The sequence below is a fragment of the Ranitomeya imitator genome, chromosome 8 (assembly GCF_032444005.1).
Source record: "Ranitomeya imitator isolate aRanImi1 chromosome 8, aRanImi1.pri, whole genome shotgun sequence".
In the NCBI taxonomy this organism is placed as follows: Eukaryota; Metazoa; Chordata; class Amphibia; order Anura; family Dendrobatidae; genus Ranitomeya; species Ranitomeya imitator.
The window spans coordinates 202,687,968-202,712,829 of record NC_091289.1 but is presented as its reverse complement, the minus strand read 5'-3'; the positions used below and the strand labels follow the sequence as shown (position 1 = coordinate 202,712,829).

At 42.7% G+C, this 24,862-nt stretch overlaps 1 protein-coding gene across 3 annotated transcripts in view; it reads left to right on the top strand.

Moving 5' to 3' along the window:
- The window catches only part of CCDC24 (coiled-coil domain containing 24), a 117,203-nt gene extending 94,855 nt beyond the window's left edge, over positions 1 to 22,348 (top strand). For all 3 annotated transcript variants that reach the window (XM_069735858.1, XM_069735857.1, XM_069735856.1), the window contains exons 6-9: positions 19,561 to 19,615; positions 20,910 to 20,979; positions 21,335 to 21,431; positions 21,631 to 22,348. In XM_069735858.1, coding sequence (XP_069591959.1) covers positions 19,561 to 19,615; positions 20,910 to 20,979; positions 21,335 to 21,431; positions 21,631 to 22,063 — 655 coding nt within the window. In that variant the 3' untranslated portion in view covers positions 22,064 to 22,348. The remainder of the gene's footprint in view (positions 1 to 19,560; positions 19,616 to 20,909; positions 20,980 to 21,334; positions 21,432 to 21,630) is intronic.
- Positions 22,349 to 24,862: the final 2,514 nt, after the last annotated feature.

Below are 24,862 nucleotides of genomic sequence, written 5' to 3'. Positions count from 1 at the left end.
GTGGGAGTAGGAAACGCTAAATGTATGTGGGTGGTAAGGTATGAGGAGATCCAGGATGGGGCGAGGTCTTACACCAAAGGAAGGACGCAGTGGTCAAGTGTATTGAGGGCTGAGGACAGGTCTAGAAAGAGGAGTATAGAAAATGGTCTGTTCGCTTTGGCTGTAAATAAGTCGTTCATAACTTTGGTCAGGGCAGTCTCAGTGGAATGGTGGGGCGGAAGCCAGATTGTAGATTGTCAAAAAGCAAGTTAGATGCAAAGTGAGAGTAAAGATCAGTATGGACGTGCTGCTCAAGGAGTTTGGAAGCAAATGGGAGCAAAGATATTGGGTGTGGTGCACTGATCCCTGTTACAGGTAGGGGGCGCTGCATGGTCTTCCCAGAATACGCATGGAGGCATATTGAGGCCTTAGGAATGCATGGCAATCGCAGGCATAACTGTGGTGATGAGACAAAGTCTGGCGTTATTGTGAATGGCCGGTATGTGTGTCACAGAGGAAGACACTCTGCACTGTCAGCCTGAAGTAAGGATGTTCTGGGAGCTGTAGTCCTACAAGTAAATTGTGTTGTTTAACTAGGGAGGCTGGCAGGGCTAGTTCTGAGAGATGGGCGGGTCAAACTAGCCACACACACACAACTCCCACCTATGGGAGTGGTTACAAGTCTATAATGTGACCAGGGTGTGGGTCACATGGTTGAGAGTGTTTGGACCTGAATGGTCTGTGCTGTAGGTCCTGGAAAGGCCTATGTGTTGGGAGTGCTGTCTCCCTGAATAGCACGTGGTGGGGCTTTGGACCTGGTGGCCAGGGTGTTGGACGAGCGTTCTGAATAGCACCTGGACAGGCCACATGTGTGAATAGAGCCTGGGATGGCCCTATGCTGAGAAAGACGCCATCCTGTTGAGGACCTTGGACTGACGAGGAGTCAGCCTGTGGAGCAGGAGCTCCTGGAAGGTAACCCTGGACAAGGGGATTGTAATATATCTGAGAGGATGTCAGCCATGTTTCAGTGAGGCCCAGGAAGGAAAATTTACGAGAGGAAAAGAGGTCGTGAATCACGTGGAGTTTATTGCAAATGGAGTGGGCATTTCAGAGGAATCCAGAGGGAGGGTGCAGGGGGGTGGGCGTTAAGGGCACTGGTTTGAAGTGAGCGAGATTTGTGTGTTTATATTGGGTTGGGAGCGATAGGAGGGGGTAATGGGAGGTATCAGCTGTGAGGGTCCAGGATTGGGAGATATGTCGCCAGCAGTGAGGAGAAGCAGAGAGAGTGAGAGCAGGTGGGAGAAGGAGAGTGGGCGGCTTGTTTTATGTAGGAGAGATGTGATGTTGTGTAGGAGATCAGCGGAGGAGGTCACATAGGGAGGGAAGGAGAGATTATTACTTGGTTAGAGGGTGCTGGGGTATGCCGATAGCATAGGAAAGTGAGGAGTAATGGAGCCAAAACTGTTAAGGCGTAAGACAGCATGGTGAGAGTAAGTGTGGAGGAAGAGAAAGAAGTTTAGTACATTTACTAAAAGTGGTTAGTCGTACTTTCTGTTCACTTACGGTTATTTTTTTGGGAATATTTCTGCTGTATACTTATGGAGCCAGGCCACTGTCAGACAGGCCTGCGACTCTGAATTTATAACAGGCTAAGTGCACATGGAATAGGCCAGGTGTGATCAGGCCAGGTGTGATCAGGCCAGGTGTGATCAGGACAGAGGGCAGCAGGGAGACTGGTCACAGACACAGGAGGGGAGAATAAGAAGTCAGAAGGGAAAATGCAAACAGGAGATAGTCCGATCCAAATGGACAGATAAAGTCAAATGTGTGTTGGCATCAAGGACTTAAGGTGAGAAAACATGTAGGAAGAAATGACAGACAAGTACAGGGTGAAAGGGGTCAGGAAATGTGGGCGATGATGTTGCAGCCATGCAGTACATACCATGAGGGGATTGTGCGGACGCCCGTACAGTGTGCTATAATTACATTAGTTCTTATTTTCTCTCTATTTCGCGCACTGTTTCCTGCTCCCATTGCCTCACACACGTCCAGTGATTGTAGTGAGGGACCCCCGGTATCAGCCCGGGCTGTGTTCTGTGGTGTGCGCACACATCCGGACACATGGAATCCTCCCTGCCGGACGCTTATTGTTGGCTGTTTGTTTGGGAAAGTGCTGATTCTGGAAATGTGGCCAAGCCCGAGCCCGGGAGTCAGGGCCGCATCTGTTTCTGCTGAAGCCGCTGATTTCTTGGCTTTGTGCAGCTGAACACAGAAGCCAAATGTCTGAGGAAAACCGCACAAGAATCTGCGGGGTGTGAGGAGCCGAGTGTCTCCACGGCGTGATTCTGCCCCACAGCACGAGTACGATCCTGTACATAAACAGAGGGAGTATATATGTATACACTGTGTATATAAAGGGGAGTATCTATGTGTATACACTGTGTATATAAAGGGGAGTATCTATGTGTATATACAGGGGGAGTATATATGTGTATACACTGTGTATATACAGGGGGAGTATATATGTGTATATACAGGGGAGTATATATGTGTATATACAGGGGAGTATATATGTGTATATACAGGGGAGTATATACAGTGGGGCAAAAAAGTATTTAGCCAGTCAGCAATAGTGCAAGTTCCACCACTTAAAAAGATGAGAGGCGTCTGTAATTTACATCATAGGTAGACCTCAACTATGGGAGACAAACTGAGAAAAAAAAAATCCAGAAAATCACATTGTCTGTTTTTTTAACATTTTATTTGCATATTATGGTGGAAAATAAGTATTTGGTCAGAAACAAAATTTCATCTCAATACTTTGTAATATATCCTTTGTTGGCAATGACAGAGGTCAAACGTTTTCTGTAAGTCTTCACAAGGTTGCCACACACTGTTGTTGGTATGTTGGCCCATTCCTCCATGCAGATCTCCTCTAGAGCAGTGATGTTTTTGGCTTTTCGCTTGGCAACACGGACTTTCAACTCCCTCCAAAGGTTTTCTATAGGGTTGAGATCTGGAGACTGGCTAGGCCACTCCAGGACTTTGAAATGCTTCTTACGAAGCCACTCCTTCGTTGCCCTGGCGGTGTGCTTTGGATCATTGTCATGTTGAAAGACCCAGCCACGTTTCCTCTTCAATGCCCTTGCTGATGGAAGGAGGTTTGCACTCAAAATCTCACGATACATGGCCCCATTCATTCTTTCATGTACCCGGATCAGTCGTCCTGGCCCCTTTGCAGAGAAACAGCCCCAAAGCATGATGCTTCCACCACCATGCTTTACAGTAGGTATGGTGTTTGATGGATGCAACTCGGTATTCTTTTTCCTCCAAACACGACAAGTTGTGTTTCTACCAAACAGTTCCAGTTTGGTTTCATCAGACCATAGGACATTCTCCCAAAACTCCTCTGGATCATCCAAATGCTCTCTAGCAAACTTCAGACGGGCCCGGACATGTACTGGCTTAAGCAGTGGGACACGTCTGGCACTGCAGGATCTGAGTCCATGGTGGCGTAGTGTGTTACTTATGGTAGGCCTTGTTACATTGGTCCCAGCTCTCTGCAGTTCATTCACTAGGTCCCCCCGCGTGGTTCTGGGATTTTTGCTCACCATTCTTGTGATCATTCTGACCCCACGGGGTGGGATTTTGCGTGGAGCCCCAGATCGAGGGAGATTATCAGTGGTCTTGTATGTCTTCCATTTTCTAATTATTGCTCCCACTGTTGATTTCTTCACTCCAAGCTGGTTGGCTATTGCAGATTCAGTCTTCCCAGCCTGGTGCAGGGCTACAATTTTGTTTCTGGTGTCCTTTGACAGCTCTTTGGTCTTCACCATAGTGGAGTTTGGAGTCAGACTGTTTGAGGGTGTGCACATGTGTCTTTTTATACTGATAACAAGTTTAAACAGGTGCCATTACTACAGGTAATGAGTGGAGGAAAGAGGAGACTCTTAAAGAAGAAGTTACAGGTCTGTGAGAGCCAGAAATCTTGATTGTTTGTTTCTGACCAAATACTTATTTTCCACCATAATATGCAAATAAAATGATAAAAAAACAGACAATGTGATTTTCTGGATTTTTTTTTCTCAGTTTGTCTCCCATAGTTGAGGTCTACCTATGATGTAAATTACAGACGCCTCTCATCTTTTTAAGTGGTGGAACTTGCACTATTGCTGACTGACTAAATACTTTTTTGTCCCACTGTATGTGTATACACTGTGTATATAAAGGGGAGTATCTATGTGTATATACAGGGGAGTATATATGTGTATATACAGGGGAGTATATATGTGTATACACTGTGTATACAGGGGAGTATATATGTGTATACACTGTGTATATAAAGGGGAGTATCTATGTGTATACACTGTGTATATAAAGGGGAGTATCTATGTGTATACACTGTATATAAAGGGGGAGTATATATGTATACACTGTATATAAAGGGGATTATATATGTGTATACACTGTGTATATACAGGGGGAGTATATATGTGTATACACTGTGTATATACAGGGGGAGTATATATGTGTATACACTGTGTATACAGGGGGAGTATATATGTGTATACACTGTATATACAGGGGGAGTATATATGTGTATACACTGTATATACAGGGGGAGTATATATGTGTATACACTGTGTATATACAGGGGGAGTATCTATGTGTATACACTGTGTATATAAAGGGGAGTATCTATGTGTATACACTGTGTATATGCAGGGGGAGTATATATGTGTATACACTGTGTATATACAGGGGGAGTATATATGTGTATATACAGGGGAGTATATATGTGTATATACAGGGGAGTATATATGTGTATACACTGTGTATATACAGGGGAGTATATATGTGTATACACTGTGTATATAAAGGGGAGTATCTATGTGTATACACTGTGTATATAAAGGGGAGTATCTATGTGTATACACTGTATATAAAGGGGGAGTATATATGTATACACTGTATATAAAGGGGATTATATATGTGTATACACTGTGTATATACAGGGGGAGTATATATGTGTATACACTGTGTATATACAGGGGGAGTATATATGTGTATACACTGTGTATATACAGGGGGAGTATATATGTGTATACACTGTGTATATACAGGGGGAGTATATATGTGTATACACTGTGTATATACAGGGGGAGTATATATGTGTATACACTGTGTATATACAGGGGGAGTATATATGTGTATACACTGTGTATATAAATGGGGAGTATCTATGTGTATACACTGTGTATATAAATGGGGAGTGTCTGTGTGTATACACTATGTATATACAGGGGAGTATATATGTGTATACACTGTGTATATACAGGGGAGTATCTATGTGTATACACTGTGTATATAAATGGGGAGTATATATGTGTATACACTGTGTATATACAGGGGGAGTATCTATGTGTATACACTGTGTATATACAGGGGGAGTATATATGTGTATACACTGTGTATATAAAGGGGAGTATCTATGTGTATATACAGGGGGAGTATATATGTGTATACACTGTGTATATAAAGGGGGAGTATATATGTGTATACACTGTGTATATAAAGGGGAGTATCTATGTGTATACACTGTGTATATACAGGGGGAGTATCTATGTGATTCAAGATTCAAAGAAGCTTTATTGGCAGGACCAAATACACATCAGTTTTGCCAAAGCAAGTGTATAGAGGCAATATGTGTATCTATGTGTATACACTGTATATATACAGGGGGAGTATCTGTGTATACACTGTGTATATACAGGGGGAGTATATATGTGTATACACTGTGTATATACAGGGGGAGTATATATGTGTATACACTGTGTATATACAGGGGGAGTATATATGTATACACTGTATATAAAGGGGATTATATATGTGTATACACTGTGTATATACAGGGGGAGTATATATGTGTATACACTGTGTATATAAAGGGGAGTATCTATGTGTATACACTGTGTATATACAGGGGGAGTATATATGTGTATACACTGTGTATATACAGGGGGAGTATATATGTATACACTGTATATAAAGGGGATTATATATGTGTATACACTGTGTATATACAGGGGGAGTATATATGTGTATACACTGTGTATATACAGGGGGAGTATATATGTGTATACACTGTGTATATACAGGGGGAGTATATATGTGTATACACTGTGTATATACAAGGGGAGTATATATGTATACACTGTATATAAAGGGGATTATATATGTGTATACACTGTGTATATATAGGGGGAGTATATATGTGTATACACTGTGTATATACAGGGGGAGTATATATGTGTATACACTGTGTATATACAGGGGGAGTATATATATGTATACACTGTGTATATACAGGGGGAGTATCTATGTGTATACACTGTGTATATACAGGGGGAGTATATATGTGTATACACTGTATATACAGGGGTAGTGTCTGTGTGTATACACTGTGTATATACAGGGGGAGTATATATGTGTATACACTGTGTATATACAGGGGGAGTATCTATGTGTATACACTGTGTATATAAAGGGGGAGTGTCTGTGTGTATACACTGTGTATATACAGGGGGAGTGTCTGTGTGTATACACTGTGTATATAAAGGGGAGTATATATGTGTATACACTGTGTATATACAGGGGGAGTATATATGTGTATACACTGCGTATATACAGGGGGAGTATATATGTGTATACACTGTGTATATACAGGGGGAGTATATATGTGTATACACTGCGTATATACAGGGGGAGTATATATGTGTATACACTGTGTATATAAAGGGGAGTATCTATGTGTATACACTGTGTATATACAGGGGGAGTATATATGTGTATACACTGTGTATATACACGGGGAGTATATATGTGTATACACTGTGTATATACAGGGGGAGTATATATGTGTATACACTGCGTATATACAGGGGGAGTATATATGTGTATACACTGTGTATATAAAGGGGGAGTATATATGTGTATACACTGTGTATATACAGGGGGAGTATATATGTGTATACACTGTGTATATACAGGGGGAGTATATATGTGTATACACTGTGTATATAAATGGGGAGTATATATGTGTATACACTGTGTATATACAGGGGGAGTATATATGTGTATACACTGTGTATATAAAGGGGGAGTATATATGTGTATACACTGTGTATATACAGGGGGAGTATATATGTGTATACACTGTATATAAATGGGGAGTATATATGTGTATACACTGTGTATATACAGGGGGAGTATATATGTGTATACACTGTGTATATACAGGGGGAGTATATATGTGTATACACTGTGTATATAAATGGGGAGTATATATGTGTATACACTGTGTATATACAGGGGGAGTATCTATGTGTATACACTGTGTATATACAGGGGGAGTATATATGTGTATACACTGTGTATATAAATGGGGAGTATATATGTGTATATACAGGGGGAGTATATATGTGTATACACTGTGTATATACAGGGGGAGTATATATGTGTATACACTGTGTATATAAATGGGGAGTATATATGTGTATATACAGGGGGAGTATCTATGTGTATACACTGTGTATATACAGGGGGAGTATATATGTGTATACACTGTGTATATACAGGGGGAGTATATATGTGTATACACGGTGTATATAAATGGGGAGTATATATGTGTATACACTGTATATACAGGAGGAGTGTCTGTGTGTATACACTGTGTATATACAGGGGGAGTATATACAGTGGGGCAAAAAAGTATTTAGTCAGTCAGCAATACTGCAAGTTCCACCACTTAAAAAGATGAGAGGCGTCTGTAATTTACATCATAGGTAGACCTCAACTATGGGAGACAAACTGAGAAAAAAAAATCCAGAAAATCACATTGTCTGTTTTTTTAACATTTTTTTTGCATATTATGGTGGAAAATAAGTATTTGGTCAGAAACAAAATTTCATCTCAATACTTTGTAATATATCCTTTGTTGGCAATGACAGAGGTCAAACGTTTTCTGTAAGTCTTCACAAGGTTGCCACACACTGTTGTTGGTATGTTGGCCCATTCCTCCATGCAGATCTCCTCTAGAGCAGTGATGTTTTTGGCTTTTCGCTTGGCAACACGGACTTTCAACTCCCTCCAAAGGTTTTCTATAGGGTTGAGATCTGGAGACTGGCTAGGCCACTCCAGGACCTTGAAATGCTTCTTACGAAGCCACTCCTTCGTTGCCCTGGTGGTGTGCTTTGGATCATTGTCATGTTGAAAGACCCAGCCACGTTTCATCTTCAATGCCCTTGCTGATGGAAGGAGGTTTGCACTCAAAATCTCACGATACATGGCCCCATTCATTCTTTCATGTACCCAGATCAGTCGTCCTGGCCCCTTTGCAGAGAAACAGCCCCAAAGCATGATGTTTCCACCACCATGCTTTACAGTAGGTATGGTGTTTGATGGATGCAACTCAGTATTCTTTTTCCTCCAAACACGACAAGTTGTGTTTCTACCAAACAGTTCCAGTTTGGTTTCATCAGACCATAGGACATTCTCCCAAAACTCCTCTGGATCATCCAAATGCTCTCTAGCAAACTTCAGACGGGCCCGGACATGTACTGGCTTAAGCAGTGGGACACGTCTGGCACTGCAGGATCTGAGTCCATGGTGGCGTAGTGTGTTACTTATGGTAGGCCTTGTTACATTGGTCCCAGCTCTCTGCAGTTCATTCACTAGGTCCCCCCGCGTGGTTCTGGGATTTTTGCTCACCGTTCTTGTGATCATTCTGACCCCACGGGGTGGGATTTTGCGTGGAGCCCCAGATCGAGGGAGATTATCAGTGGTCTTGTATGTCTTCCATTTTCTAATTATTGCTCCCACTGTTGATTTCTTCACTCCAAGCTGGTTGGCTATTGCAGATTCAGTCTTCCCAGCCTGGTGCAGGGCTACAATTTTGTTTCTGGTGTCCTTTGACAGCTCTTTGGTCTTCACCATAGTGGAGTTTGGAGTCAGACTGTTTGAGGGTGTGCACAGGTGTCTTTTTATACTGATAACAAGTTTAAACAGGTGCCATTACTACAGGTAATGAGTGGAGGAAAGAGGAGACTCTTAAAGAAGAAGTTACAGGTCTGTGAGAGCCAGAAATCTTGATTGTTTGTTTCTGACCAAATACTTATTTTCCACCATAATATGCAAAAAAAATGATAAAAAAACAGACAATGTGATTTTCTGGATTTTTTTTTCTCAGTTTGTCTCCCATAGTTGAGGTCTACCTATGATGTAAATTACAGACGCCTCTCATCTTTTTAAGTGGTGGAACTTGCACTATTGCTGACTGACTAAATACTTTTTTGCCCCACTGTATGTGTATACACTGTGTATATACAGGGGGAGTATATATGTGTATACACTGTGTATATAAATGGGGAGTATATATGTATATACACTGTATATACAGGAGGAGTATATATGTGTATACACTGTGTATATACAGGGGGAGTATATATGTGTATACACTGTGTATATACAGGGGGAGTATATATGTGTATACACTGTGTATATACAGGGGGAGTATCTATGTGTATACACTGTATATACAGGAGGAGTGTCTGTGTGTATACACTGTATATACAGGGAGAGTATATATGTGTATACACTGTGTATATAAATGGGGAGTATATATGTGTATACACTGTATATACAGGGGGAGTATCTATGTGTATACACTGTATATACAGGAGGAGTATCTATGTGTATACACTGTGTATATACAGGGGGAGTGTCTGTGTGTATACACTGTGTATATAAATGGGGAGTATATATGTGTATACACTGTGTATATAAATGGGGAGTATATATGTGTATACACTGTGTATATACAGGAGGAGTATATATGTGTTTACACTGTGTATATAAATGGGGAGTATCTATGTGTATACACTGTGTATATACAGGGGGAGTATATATGTGTATACACTGTGTATATAAATGGGGAGTATATATGTGTATACACTGTGTATATACAGGGGGAGTATATATGTGTATACACTGTGTATATAAATGGGGAGTATATATGTGTATACACTGTGTATATAAATGGGGAGTATATATGTGTATACACTGTGTATATACAGGGGGAGTATATATGTGTATACACTGTGTATATACAGGGGGAGTATATATGTGTATATACAGGGGGAGTATATATGTGTATACACTGTGTATATAAATGGGGAGTATATATGTGTATACACTGTGTATATACAGGGGGAGTATATATGTGTATATACAGGGGGAGTATATATGTATACACTGTGTATATACAGGGGGAGTATATATGTGTATACACTGTGTATATACAGGGGGAGTATATATGTGTATACACTGTGTATATAAATGGGGAGTATATATGTGTATACACTGTGTATATAAATGGGGAGTATATATGTGTATACACTGTGTATATACAGGGGGAGTATATATGTGTATACACTGTGTATATAAATGGGGAGTATATATGTATATACACTGTATATACAGGAGGAGTATATATGTGTATACACTGTGTATATACAGGGGGAGTATATATGTGTATACACTGTGTATATACAGGGGGAGTATATATGTGTATACACTGTGTATATACAGGGGGAGTATCTATGTGTATACACTGTATATACAGGAGGAGTGTCTGTGTGTATACACTGTATATACAGGGAGAGTATATATGTGTATACACTGTGTATATAAATGGGGAGTATATATGTGTATACACTGTATATACAGGGGGAGTATCTATGTGTATACACTGTATATACAGGAGGAGTATCTATGTGTATACACTGTGTATATACAGGGGGAGTGTCTGTGTGTATACACTGTGTATATAAATGGGGAGTATATATGTGTATACACTGTGTATATAAATGGGGAGTATATATGTGTATACACTGTGTATATACAGGAGGAGTATATATGTGTTTACACTGTGTATATAAATGGGGAGTATCTATGTGTATACACTGTGTATATACAGGGGGAGTATATATGTGTATACACTGTGTATATAAATGGGGAGTATATATGTGTATACACTGTGTATATACAGGGGGAGTATATATGTGTATACACTGTGTATATACAGGGGGAGTATATATGTGTATACACTGTGTATATAAATGGGGAGTATATATGTGTATACACTGTGTATATACAGGGGGAGTATCTATGTGTATACACTGTATATACAGGAGGAGTGTCTGTGTGTATACACTGTATATACAGGGAGAGTATATATGTGTATACACTGTGTATATAAATGGGGAGTATATATGTGTATACACTGTATATACAGGGGGAGTATATATGTGTTTACACTGTGTATATAAATGGGGAGTATCTATGTGTATACACTGTGTATATACAGGGGGAGTATATATGTGTATACACTGTGTATATACAGGGGGAGTATATATGTGTATACACTGTGTATATACAGGAGGAGTATATATGTGTTTACACTGTGTATATAAATGGGGAGTATCTATGTGTATACACTGTGTATATACAGGGGGAGTATATATGTGTATACACTGTGTATATAAAGGGGGAGTATATATGTGTATACACTGTATATACAGGGGGAGTATCTATGTGTATACACTGTATATACAGGAGGAGTGTCTGTGTGTATACACTGTGTATATACAGGGGGAGTATATATGTGTATACACTGTATATACAGGGGGAGTATCTATGTGTATACACTGTATATACAGGGGGAGTATCTATGTGTATACACTGTATATACAGGGGGAGTATCTATGTGTATACACTGTATATACAGGGGGAGTATATATGTGTATATACAGGGGAGTGTCTGTGTGTATACACTGTATATACAGGGGGAGTATCTATGTGTATACACTGTATATACAGGGGGAGTATATATGTGTATATACAGGGGAGTGTCTGTGTGTATACACTGTATATACAGGGGGAGTATCTATGTGTATACACTGTATATACAGGGGGAGTATATATGTGTATACACTGTATATACAGGGGGAGTATATATGTGTATACACTGTATATACAGGGGGAATATCTATGTGTATACACTGTATATACAGGGGGAGTATCTATGTGTATACACTGTATATACAGGGGGAGTATATATGTGTATACACTGTATATACAGGGGGAGTATATATGTGTATATACAGGGGAGTGTCTGTGTGTATACACTGTATATACAGGGGGAGTATATATGTGTATACACTGTGTATATACAGGGGGAGTATATATGTGTATACACTGTGTATATACAGGGGGAGTATATATGTGTATACACTGTATATACAGGGGGAGTATATATGTGTATACACTGTGTATATACAGGGGGAGTATATATGTGTATACACTGTGTATATAAATGGGGAGTTTCTATGTGTATACACTGTATATACAGGAGGAGTGTCTGTGTGTATACACTGTATATACAGGGGGAGTATCTATGTGTATACACTGTATATACAGGAGGAGTGTCTGTGTGTATACACTGTATATACAGGAGGAGTGTCTGTGTGTATACACTGTATATACAGGGGGAATATCTATGTGTATACACTGTATATACAGGGGGAGTATATATGTGTATATACAGGGGAGTGTCTGTGTGTATACACTGTATATACAGGGGGAGTATATATGTGTATACACTGTGTATATAAAGGGGAGTATATATGTGTATACACTGTGTATATACAGGGGGAGTATATATGTGTATACACTGTGTATATTCAGGGGGAGTATATATGTGTATACACTGTATATACAGGGGGAATATCTATGTGTATACACTGTATATACAGGGGGAGTATATATGTGTATATACAGGGGAGTGTCTGTGTGTATACACTGTATATACAGGGGGAGTATCTATGTGTATACACTGTATATACAGGGGGAGTATATATGTGTATACACTGTATATACAGGGGGAGTATATATGTGTATACACTGTATATACAGGGGGAGTATCTATGTGTATACACTGTATATACAGGGGGAGTATATATGTGTATACACTGTATATACAGGGGGAGTATATATGTGTATATACAGGGGAGTGTCTGTGTGTATACACTGTATATACAGGGGGAGTATATATGTGTATACACTGTGTATATACAGGGGGAGTATATATGTGTATACACTGTGTATATACAGGGGGAGTATATATGTGTATACACTGTGTATATAAATGGGGAGTATCTATGTGTATACACTGTGTATATACAGGGGGAGTATATATGTGTATACACTGTGTATATAAAGGGGAGTATCTATGTGTATACACTGTGTATATACAGGGGGAGTATATATGTGTATACACTGTATATACAGGGGGAGTATATATGTGTATATACAGGGGAGTGTCTGTGTGTATACACTGTATATACAGGGGGAGTATATATGTGTATACACTGTGTATATACAGGGGGAGTATATATGTGTATACACTGTGTATATACAGGGGGAGTATATATGTGTATACACTGTGTATATAAATGGGGAGTATCTATGTGTATACACTGTGTATATACAGGGGGAGTATATATGTGTATACACTGTGTATATAAAGGGGAGTATCTATGTGTATACACTGTGTATATACAGGGGGAGTATATATGTGTATACACTGTGTATATAAATGGGGAGTATATATGTGTATACACTGTATATACAGGAGGAGTGTCTGTGTGTATACACTGTATATACAGGAGGAGTGTCTGTGTGTATACACTGTATATACAGGGGGAATATCTATGTGTATACACTGTATATAAATGGGGAGTATATATGTGTATACACTGTGTATATAAATGGGGAGTATCTATGTGTATACACTGTATATACAGGGGGAGTATCTATGTGTATACACTGTATATACAGGAGGAGTGTCTGTGTGTATACACTGTATATACAGGGGGAATATCTATGTGTATACACTGTATATACAGGGGGAGTATATATGTGTATATACAGGGGAGTGTCTGTGTGTATACACTGTATATACAGGGGGAGTATCTATGTGTATACACTGTGTATATAAAGGGGAGTATCTATGTGTATATACAGGGGGAGTATATATGTGTATACACTGTGTATATAAAGGGGAGTATCTATGTGTATACACTGTGTATATACAGGGGGAGTATATATGTGTATACACTGTGTATATAAATGGGGAGTATATATGTGTATACACTGTATATACAGGAGGAGTGTCTGTGTGTATACACTGTATATACAGGAGGAGTGTCTGTGTGTATACACTGTATATACAGGGGGAATATCTATGTGTATACACTGTATATAAATGGGGAGTATATATGTGTATACACTGTGTATATAAATGGGGAGTATCTATGTGTATACACTGTATATACAGGGGGAGTATCTATGTGTATACACTGTATATACAGGAGGAGTGTCTGTGTGTATACACTGTATATACAGGGGGAATATCTATGTGTATACACTGTATATACAGGGGGAGTATATATGTGTATATACAGGGGAGTGTCTGTGTGTATACACTGTATATACAGGGGGAGTATCTATGTGTATACACTGTATATATAAAGGGGAGTATCTATGTGTATATACAGGGGGAGTATATATGTGTATACACTGTGTATATAAAGGGGAGTATCTATGTGTATACACTGTGTATATACAGGGGGAGTATATATGTGTATACACTGTGTATATTCAGGGGGAGTATATATGTGTATACACTGTGTATATAAAGGGGAGTATCTATGTGTATACACTGTGTATATACAGGGGGAGTATATATGTGTATCCACTGTGTATATACAGGGGGAGTATATATGTGTATACACTGTATATACAGGGGGAGTATCTATGTGTATACACTGTATATACAGGGGGAGTATATATGTGTATACACTGTATATACAGGGGGAATATCTATGTGTATACACTGTATATACAGGGGGAGTATATATGTGTATATACAGGGGAGTGTCTGTGTGTATACACTGTATATACAGGGGGAGTTTAATAATAATAATCTTTATATAGCGCCAACTTATTCCGCTGTTCTTTACAATTCCACAGTTCATATACAACAGTCATAAGTAACAACATTAAAGATAATATAATGATTAAAGCAAAGATAATAATAACCTGCGTGTAGGAGTTTACAATCTACAAAGTATATGTACACCGGAGAGGAGAAGGACGAAGAAGAGACAGAAAAAGACAGACTGAGACGGACTCTAGATTGTGAGCTCCATTGGGGACAGTGATGATAATGACTGCAAGCTGTAAAGCGCTGCGGAATATGTTAGCGCTATATAAAAATAAAGATTCACTGGTCAACAGCATTTTTGGTGCCAAAGATATTTCATCGAATTTAGGGTAACTTTGGGGTGCTGATTCTGAATATGTCATCAGTTTTGCCAGATGTGGCGCCAATATTGGTGCCAATGTGGTGCCAATGTGGAGCAAATGTGGTGCCAATATTCAAAAAGGGCTCTAAAAGTGAACCTGGAAATTATAGGCCAGTAAGTCTAACCTCTATTGTTGGTAAAATATTTGAAGGGTTTCTGAGGGATGTTATTCTGGATTATCTCAATGAGAATAACTGTTTAACTCCATATCAGCATGGGTTTATGAGAAATCGCTCCTGTCAAACCAATCTAATCAGTTTTTATGAAGAGGTAAGCTATAGGCTGGACCACGGTGAGTCATTGGACGTGGTATATCTCGATTTTTCCAAAGCGTTTGATACCGTGCCGCACAAGAGGTTGGTACACAAAATGAGAATGCTTGGTCTGGGGGAAAATGTGTGTAAATGGGTTAGTAACTGGCTTAGTGATAGAAAGCAGAGGGTGGTTATAAATGGTATAGTCTCTAACTGGGTCGCTGTGACCAGTGGGGTACCGCAGGGGTCAGTATTGGGACCTGTTCTCTTCAACATATTCATTAATGATCTGGTAGAAGGTTTACACAGTAAAATATCGATATTTGCAGATGATACAAAACTATGTAAAGCAGTTAATACAAGAGAAGATAGTATTCTGCTACAGATGGATCTGGATAAGTTGGAAACTTGGGCTGAAAGGTGGCAGATGAGGTTTAACAATGATAAATGTAAGGTTATACACATGGGAAGAAGGAATCAATATCACCATTACACACTGAACGGGAAACCACTGGGTAAATCTGACAGGGAGAAGGAGTTGGGGATCCTAGTTAATGATAAACTTACCTGGAGCAGCCAGTGCCAGGCAGCAGCTGCCAAGGCAAACAGGATCATGGGGTGCATTAAAAGAGGTCTGGATACACATGATGAGAGCATTATACTGCCTCTGTACAAAACCCTAGTTAGACCGCACATGGAGTACGGTGTCCAGTTTTGGGCACCGGTGCTCAGGAAGGATATAATGGAACTAGAGAGAGTACAAAGGAGGGCAACAAAATTAATAAAGGGGATGGGAGAACTACAATACCCAGATAGATTAGCGAAATTAGGATTATTTAGTCTAGAAAAAAGACGACTGAGGGGCGATCTAATAACCATGTATAAGTATATAAGGGGACAATACAAATATCTCGCTGAGGATCTGTTTATACCAAGGAAGGTGACGGGCACAAGGGGGCATTCTTTGCGTCTGGAGGAGAGAAGGTTTTTCCACCAACATAGAAGAGGATTCTTTACTGTTAGGGCAGTGAGAATCTGGAATTGCTTGCCTGAGGAGGTGGTGATGGCGAACTCAGTCGAGGGGTTCAAGAGAGGCCTGGATGTCTTCCTGGAGCAGAACAATATTGTATCATACAATTATTAGGTTCTGTAGAAGGACGTAGATCTGGGTATTTATTATGATGGAATATAGGCTGAACTGGATGGACAAATGTCTTTTTTCGGCCTTACTAACTATGTTACTATGTTACTATGTAGATTGGCTCAAGTTTTTGAGATTTTTCGTAAAATGTGTAAAAAAAAACGTAATTTGCTACACGCGCATTAACTTTATTGATATTGTCATGAATACAATAAATTTAACAAAGTAAATGTTGATTTTAGTTTATTTTAACTAGTTTTAGAAAGTAATCTTCAAAAATGAACAAGACATGAAAGATAGGAGACATTTAATCGCTGGAAAAGCGCTTTTTATATGATTTTCTTCTATGTGAGCTATTCGGGCAGTCACACTGTAGATTCCAGCAGTAATCAGCCATCATATGTCTGTCCCATCTGCCTTGGTACCTTTCCTCCATCACCATAATATCCTGATGAAATCTCTCCCCTTGTTCTTCGCTAAAATCTCCAAGGTTTTCTGGAAATCTGTCCAAGTGACTGTGAAGATAATGCAATTTAATGCTCATGTGTACACCCAGATTTCTAAATCTCAATAGCATGTTTTGTACCAGTTCTTCATAATTGTCTGCATTTTGATTTCCCAAGAAGTTCTTCACTACCAACACAAAACTACACCATGCAGCAGCTTCAATGTCATTCATTTCCTTAGGAAAATTTGAATCTTTAATGAGTTTCCGAATTTGAGGACCATCAAAGATTCCTGCCTTCAGTTTTTCGCTACTAAGACCAGGGAAAGATCTGCAGATGTACATGAAGCAATTACCATCTTTGTCTAATGCCTTGACGAACTGCTTCATTAATCCTAACTTTATGTGAAGTGGTGGTAGAATGATTTTTTCCCTGTCCACCAAAGGTTCGTTCACTATGTTTGATGCTCCTACTGTCAAGGTGTCCCTTGAAGGCCAATTCAGTTTCTCCCAGTGCTTATGTTTTGCTCTACTATCCCACATGCAGATGAAGCAAGGATACTTTGTGTATCCACTTTGCTGTCCAAGTAAAAAGTTGACCATTTTTAAATCAACACATATCAGCCACGAATGTTCATGGTAGCACAGTTTCTCCAAGACCATTTTGACATTTTTGTATTGTTCTGCAAGTTTAGTTGAGTGAGCTACTGGAAGAGATGCACACTGATTGCCATTGTTCAACAAAACACATTTCAAACTCCTTTTAGAACTATCTATGAAAAGCCTCCAGTCTTCAGGACGATATACTTGTAAACCCATTTGCAGCATCAGGCCAGGAATATCCTTACAATATACAAGTAGGTCATCTTCACAGAAAAATTGAAGAAGTGCTTCTTCTCTGGTCCTGTAAGATGTAATTTTAGTTCCAGGCGTCAGACAATTTTTTTCACTTAGCCTTGAAGCTAAAAGTTCGGATGCACTTTTTGAGAGGTTGAGGTCTCTTATTAGATCGTTGAGCTCTCCTTGGGTAAATTGCGTAGGTGTTCTGAAACTTCCTTCATATTCTAGTTCACTTCCAGAACTGATGTTTAGCTCCATACCCTGCATTTCATCATCATCAGGTGGGGGAAGGTCAGGTAACATGGTAACCACAGGTACAGGCACATCTTCACAATGAGGGACAGGCCTTCTTGCAGATTCCATGTTAGGTTACTCCCATTTTCGTTTCTTATGCTTATTGAATCCTTGCACTTGCACTGCACAGAAATAACAGTCATCATGATGATTTTTTGCTCTCTCCACACCATTGGAACACCAAATTTGAAGCTTTTTCTTTGTCCTTTGCTCCATTTTCGTAATAATTCGATACATGCTTTGCACACTATGTGTGGTGCCCAAAACTTGTCTTGGTCCCCAAGCATAACCCCAAAATTGGCAAAATACACTTTTTTTACGAAGTCTGTTATGTTTCTTCTATGTTTTGGCAGTGTGTATTCACCACAAATGTAACAGAATGAGTCTGGATCGTTAAGACAACTTCTTCTTGATGAGTTCATGCTTTTCACTGGAAAACAGACAACAACATAAAGTTAGTGCAAAAATCAAGCTATGAACAAACTTTTAGAACACTAATTAACACAAAACTATATTGAGAACTGCTCAGTTCAAGTACTAATCCAAAGAAATTAATGAGATGATGCGTCGCATTTACCAACAAGTGCTATAAATAAGATACCAAAAATCTCAAAAACTTGAGCCAATCTGGCAAAACTGATAGCATATTCAGAATCAGCACCCCAAAAATACCCCAAATTCATTAAAATATTTTGGACACCAGAAAAAAATTTTTTTTTTGTTGACCTGTTAAAAGGAAAGGAGAGAAGGGCAAAGAAGAGACAAGAGAGCGAAGAGGAAAGGAGAGGAGAAGGGCAAAAAAGAGAAGAGAGCGAAGAGGAAAGGAGAGGAGAAGGGCAAAAAAGAGAAGAGAGCGAAGAGGAAAGGAGAGGAGAAGGGCAAAAAAGAGAAGAGAGCGAAGAGGAAAGGAGAGGATAAAGGCGAAGAAGGGAAAGAAAAGGAGAGGAGAAGGGCAAAGAAGAGATAGAAGGGAGAGAAGAGGAAAGGAGAGGAGAAAGGTGACAAAGGGAAAGAAAAGAAGAATGACGAAGAAGAGACCGAAGGGAGAGAAGATCAAAGGAGAATGGCGAAGAAGGGTGAGAAGATAAGAATTCATCATCTCCAGTGTTTTTTATATTATAGATCATTACTGGAAGAGGAATGCCACAACCTAGAGAAAGATATCATCATCCTGCAGGTAATAATCACCCCCAGTGTCGCTGTCCTGCACCCCCAGTGTCGCTGTCCTGCACCCCCAGTGTCGCTGTCCTGCACCCCCAGTGTCGCTGTCCTGCACCCCCAGTGTCGCTGTCCTGCACCCCCAGTGTCGCTGTCCTGCACCCCCAGTGTCGGTGTCCTGCACCCCCAGTGTCGGTGTCCTGCACCCCCAGTGTCGCTGTCCTGCACCCCCAGTGTCGCTGTCCTGCACCCCCAGTGTCGCTGTCCTGCACCCCCAGTGTCGGTGTCCTGCACCCCCAGTGTCGGTGTCCTGCACCCCCAGTGTCGGTGTCCTGCACCCCCAGTGTCGCTGTCCTGCACCCCCAGTGTCGGTGTCCTGCACCCCCAGTGTCGCTGTCCTGCACCCCCAGTTTCGCTGTCCTGCACCCCCAGTGTCGCTGTCCTGCAGCCCCAGTGTCGCTGTCCTGCACCCCCAGTGTCGCTGTCCTGCACCCCCAGTGTCGCTGTCCTGCACCCCCAGTGTCGCTGTCCTGCACCCCCAGTGTCGGTGTCCTGCACCCCCATTGTTGGTGTCCTGCACCCCCAGTGTCGCTGTCCTGCACCCCCAGTGTCGCTGTCCTGCACCCCCAGTGTCGCTGTCCTGCACCCCCAGTGTCGGTGTCCTGCACCCCCAGTGTCGGTGTCCTGCACCCCCAGTGTCGCTGTCCTGCACCCCCAGTGTCGCTGTCCTGCACCCCCAGTGTCGGTGTCCTGCACCCCCAGTGTCGGTGTCCTGCACCCCCAGTGTCGGTGTCCTGCACCCCCAGTGTCGGTGTCCTGCACCCCCAGTGTCGGTGTCCTGCACCCCCAGTGTCGGTGTCCTGCACCCCCAGTGTCGGTGTCCTGCACCCCCAGTGTCGGTGTCCTGCACCCCCAGTGTCGCTGTCCTGCACCCCCAGTGTCGCTGTCCTGCACCCCCAGTGTCGCTGTCCTGCACCCCCAGTGTCGCTGTCCTGCACCCCCAGTGTCGCTGTCCTGCACCCCCAGTGTCGCTGTCCTGCACCCCCAGTGTCGCTGTCTTGCACGCCCAGTATCGATCCCTTACGTCCCATCTACTCTCTTCTGCTGCAGAATATCAGTGTTTCCTATGACAAGTTCGCCCTCTGCTGGTGACTTATTGATCTGTCCTTCTTAAAGGGCCGCTGGAATCATGCAAAGTATTATCCATCTATTGTTACTGCGCTGATTCTGGAGTCATATGATGAATTGACTTGTTTGGGGGATCTCGGACCCCTGGACGGAGCTGTAATGTGATTTATCTTGTTTCCCTACAGCAGCGTCTGGAGGACGAGCGACTGAAGATAGATGAGACCCGAGGCCTGGCGGCCGAGCCGTCGCTCACAGGTGATAGTGCGCAGTACCGCTAGATGCCTGCAGGGTGACCACAGTTGTGCTTAAAAGTTTACACACCCCGGGAGAATTTTTGCTTTCTTGGCTGTTTTCAGAGGATACTCATGATAACACCAACACGTTTCCTCCACTCATGGTCAGTGGTTGGGTGAAGCCATTTATTGTCAAACTACTGTGTTTTCTCTTTATAAATCATAATGACAACCCATCACAATACATCATGTCTCATCCTCCAGTCACCTCCAGAGCTGCACTCACTATTATTTTATTTTCCTTTGTGCATAGGTTTGCAGGTAACATTATCCCGCTTGCAGCTCTGGAAGTAACTGTAGCATATTGTCTGTTTTAGAGCTGCGCGAGGAGAGGAGGAGGCTGGAGAGAGATCTGCAGGATGAGCCGGTGCCGGCGACTTCTGGGCCTTCCTGCAGAAAAGCAGAAACCGCAAGGTGATGGTCATTGTCTCCCTCCATCATGACAGTCTCCACTCCCCTCCTCAAGACGGTCTCCCCTTCTTATGACGGTCTCCCCTCCTCTCCCGTCTTCATGGTGGTCTCCCCCCCTTATGACGGTCTCCCCTCCTCTCCCCTCATTATGACGGTCTCCCCTCCCCTCTTTATGACGGTCTCCCTCTTCTCTGAACTCCAGGTTGCTGGATTGCAGAAGGAGGGGGTTCGCTGACCTCAGCTCTTCCTTGAAGTTGCCGAGTTCTCCCCCAAGTCTAAAGCTGATTCGTTCTGAAGGGAGGACAGTGCGTAGAAGTTCTTCAGGGCCCCGGGCCCCATCCTGTGCTGCTGCGTCTGCAGTGAAGGGTCCTGAGGAGCCGATCTCCATAGTGAACGCTCCTCTCTGTAACCGGGGACAGGTGCAAGCTCCACGTGTCTCAGCCGATAGAGCAGTGCCGCCTAGAGCATCGGAGACACCTGTGAATACTCTGCTTGTGCCTCTACCCCCCAAAGGTCAGAGGCCGCCTGACCGCTCTGGCTCCGCTCCAGGCTTCCGTAGAGTGAAGACTCTCCCTGAGAGGAGTCTGGGGCGAGGGGTGGTGCAGAATGGGGCAAGCACTCACCTGAAGTCCTAGTGCCCTGAGGATGATCTCTACAAAGCACAGATACAGCGTGGCAGCACGGACACAGCATGGCAGCACGGACACAGCATGGCGGCACGGACACAGCATGGCGGCACGGACACAGCATGGCGGCACGGACACAGCATGGCAGCTATAGAAGCATCCTGGAACTTGTCAAGACTGTGGTGGCCAAATGAGAAGGAATACACATTTCCGACATTTCCAGAGGATTTTACACTGAAATGATGAAAATTATTTTTCTACATTTCCATAAATAAAGTTTCTAGAATCCGCAAAGGATGACCATTATATAGGCCGCATACCTGTCCTCCAGTGCTGCGCTCTGCTGAGACTTCATTACAATTAGATGAGTTCATCGATTCACAGGTCTCTGGTCCAGTCACCATCAGGATTCTGTAACCTCTGGGCGGAAGCCCCGGGGCCAACCTTACCCTGCCATCGTATCCGTGTCCTAACAGCCACTATCCTCACCCTGCCATCCTGTCCCTTCCACCACCCCTGCCTTCCTCTCCTTTCTGCCATCCTCTCCCTTCCACCACCCCTGCCTTCCTCTCCTTTCTGCCATCCTCTCTTTTCCACCATCCCTGCCATCCACTCCCTTCCATCCCTGCCTTCCTCTCCTTTCCACCATGTGACAGGGTGTACGGCAGAGCAAGAAGGGGCAACAGGCCAAGAGATGATTCCACAGATTTATTATCAAGAACGCTGGAACAACACATGCAGGTAGATCTACAGAGTCCACAATTAGTCCAACAGAACAGGTTCGGGGGCACCTCCCGATAATCCTTGTGCCAGGTAACAAAGCAATAGTCCACAATTAGTCCAAGGGATCCCAAAACAATCCCACGAACGACGAGATATGTCCTCAGCTCAAGTCTCGCCCGGTCGCTTCCGCAGTCACAGATGGGCGTGGGGTCTTGCCTCAGCTAAGAATCCCCACTCCTTCTCCTTCAAGAATCTACTCACATCTGATCTCAAAATAAGAATGGATTGTCTGAGCTCCTGGGATCCGCCCATGAAGGGGTAGGGGTCACACCTTCTATTCAATGGTTGGGTCCACCAGAAGATTCTAGACTGGTGGGCTCCAGGCAGTCTATGTAATATGTACATTTGACTAGCCACCTGCTGTGAGGAAGAATGGCTATTCCTCCACTAGTGATGTTGACAAAGCTTAATTACATTAGAGCTTAGGGCTGCAAGTATTGGGGGAAGGAGACATATTGTTACAGGTGAACTCCCAGCCAAGAAAATACATAAATTACAGCTAATAGAAACCAGAGAACAGTTACATACATCAAATGGCATATTATTCAAATACAGGACAGGGCAAAAGTACAGATCATGACAATCCCATCCCCTCCCAATTTGTGTGCGTACTAGGGACCCCTACAGGTCGCTGGTTAAGTACACACAGGCATGGCTGACCGGACTCAGGGCTCCTCTTGCCTGGACAGTCCATCTGCATTTTGGTGTTGGCTGCCTCTTCTATACTGTATGGTAAAGTTATAGGGCTGCAGAGCCAGGCTACATCGTAGTAAGCGTCCATTGTCCCCAGAGACTCTGTTCAGCCAGATGAGGGAATTGTGATCAGTAACCACAGTGAATTCTCGTCCATACAGATACGGTCTTAGTTTCCTGAGGGCCCACACTACAGCCAGACATTCTTTTTCAACAGTTGCATAGGCCACTTCTCGGTCCAGCAATTTCCGGCTGAGGTAGGCAATGGGGTGCTCAACCCCAGCTGCATTCACCTGGCTGAGTACAGCTCCCAGTCCATAAGCAGAGGCGTCCGTCTGCACAATGAATCTCCTCTTGTAGTCTGGAGCAGCCAGAACAGGGTCGCAGACCAGAGCGTCCTTCAGCCGGTTAAAAGCCTCATCACAGGCTGGAGTCCAGATCACCAGCCGAGGCATCGTTTTCTTGGTCAGGTCGGTAAGAGGCTTGGCCACAGTGCTGAAATGAGAAACAAATTTTCGGTAATAACTGGCAGTGCCCAAAAAAGCCATAACTTGTTTCTTAGTTTGGGGTACAGGCCAGTCTCTAATAGCCTGGATTTTGGCAGGTTCAGGACGGAGCATCCCTCCTCCCACTCTATGCCCTAGGTACTGGACTTCACCCATCCCCAATTGGCATTTATCTGGTCGAATGGTTAGGCCTGCTGCAAGAAGCAGGTCAAGAATAACGGCTACTTGGTTCAGATGTTCCTCCCACGTCTGGCTGAAGATGGCGATATCATCCAAGTAGGCACAAGCAAAGTCACCACATCCCCGGAGGATCTGGTCCACCATTCTCTGGAAGGTTGCAGGGGCAGCCTTCATTCCAAAGGGCATGTTTAGAAATTCATACAGACCAAATGGGGTTATAAAAGCGGACCGTTCTCTCCCTTCCTCCGTCAGAGGGATTTGCCAGTATCCCTTACTGAGATCCAAGGTAGTGACATATCGGGACCCAGCCAGGCGGTCTAGAAGTTCGTCAATACGGGGCATTGGGTAAGGATCACTGACGGTATGGTTGTTTAGTCGTCGATAGTCCACACAAAACCGAGTACTCCCATCCTTCTTGGGTACTAACACCACAGGAGAGGCCCAAGGGCTATGGGAGGCCTGGATTACTCCAAGCTGTAACATCTCCTCCAGTTCGTGCTGCATGGTGTGTCGAACTGATTCAGGTACCCGGTAAGGAGCCTGTTGTATGGGACGGATACCCTGAGTGTCCACATGATGTTGGATGATGTTGGGTGACGGTGGTTCGACCTGGTTGGGATGAGAAAGCAGCCTGTCTCTGTTGAAG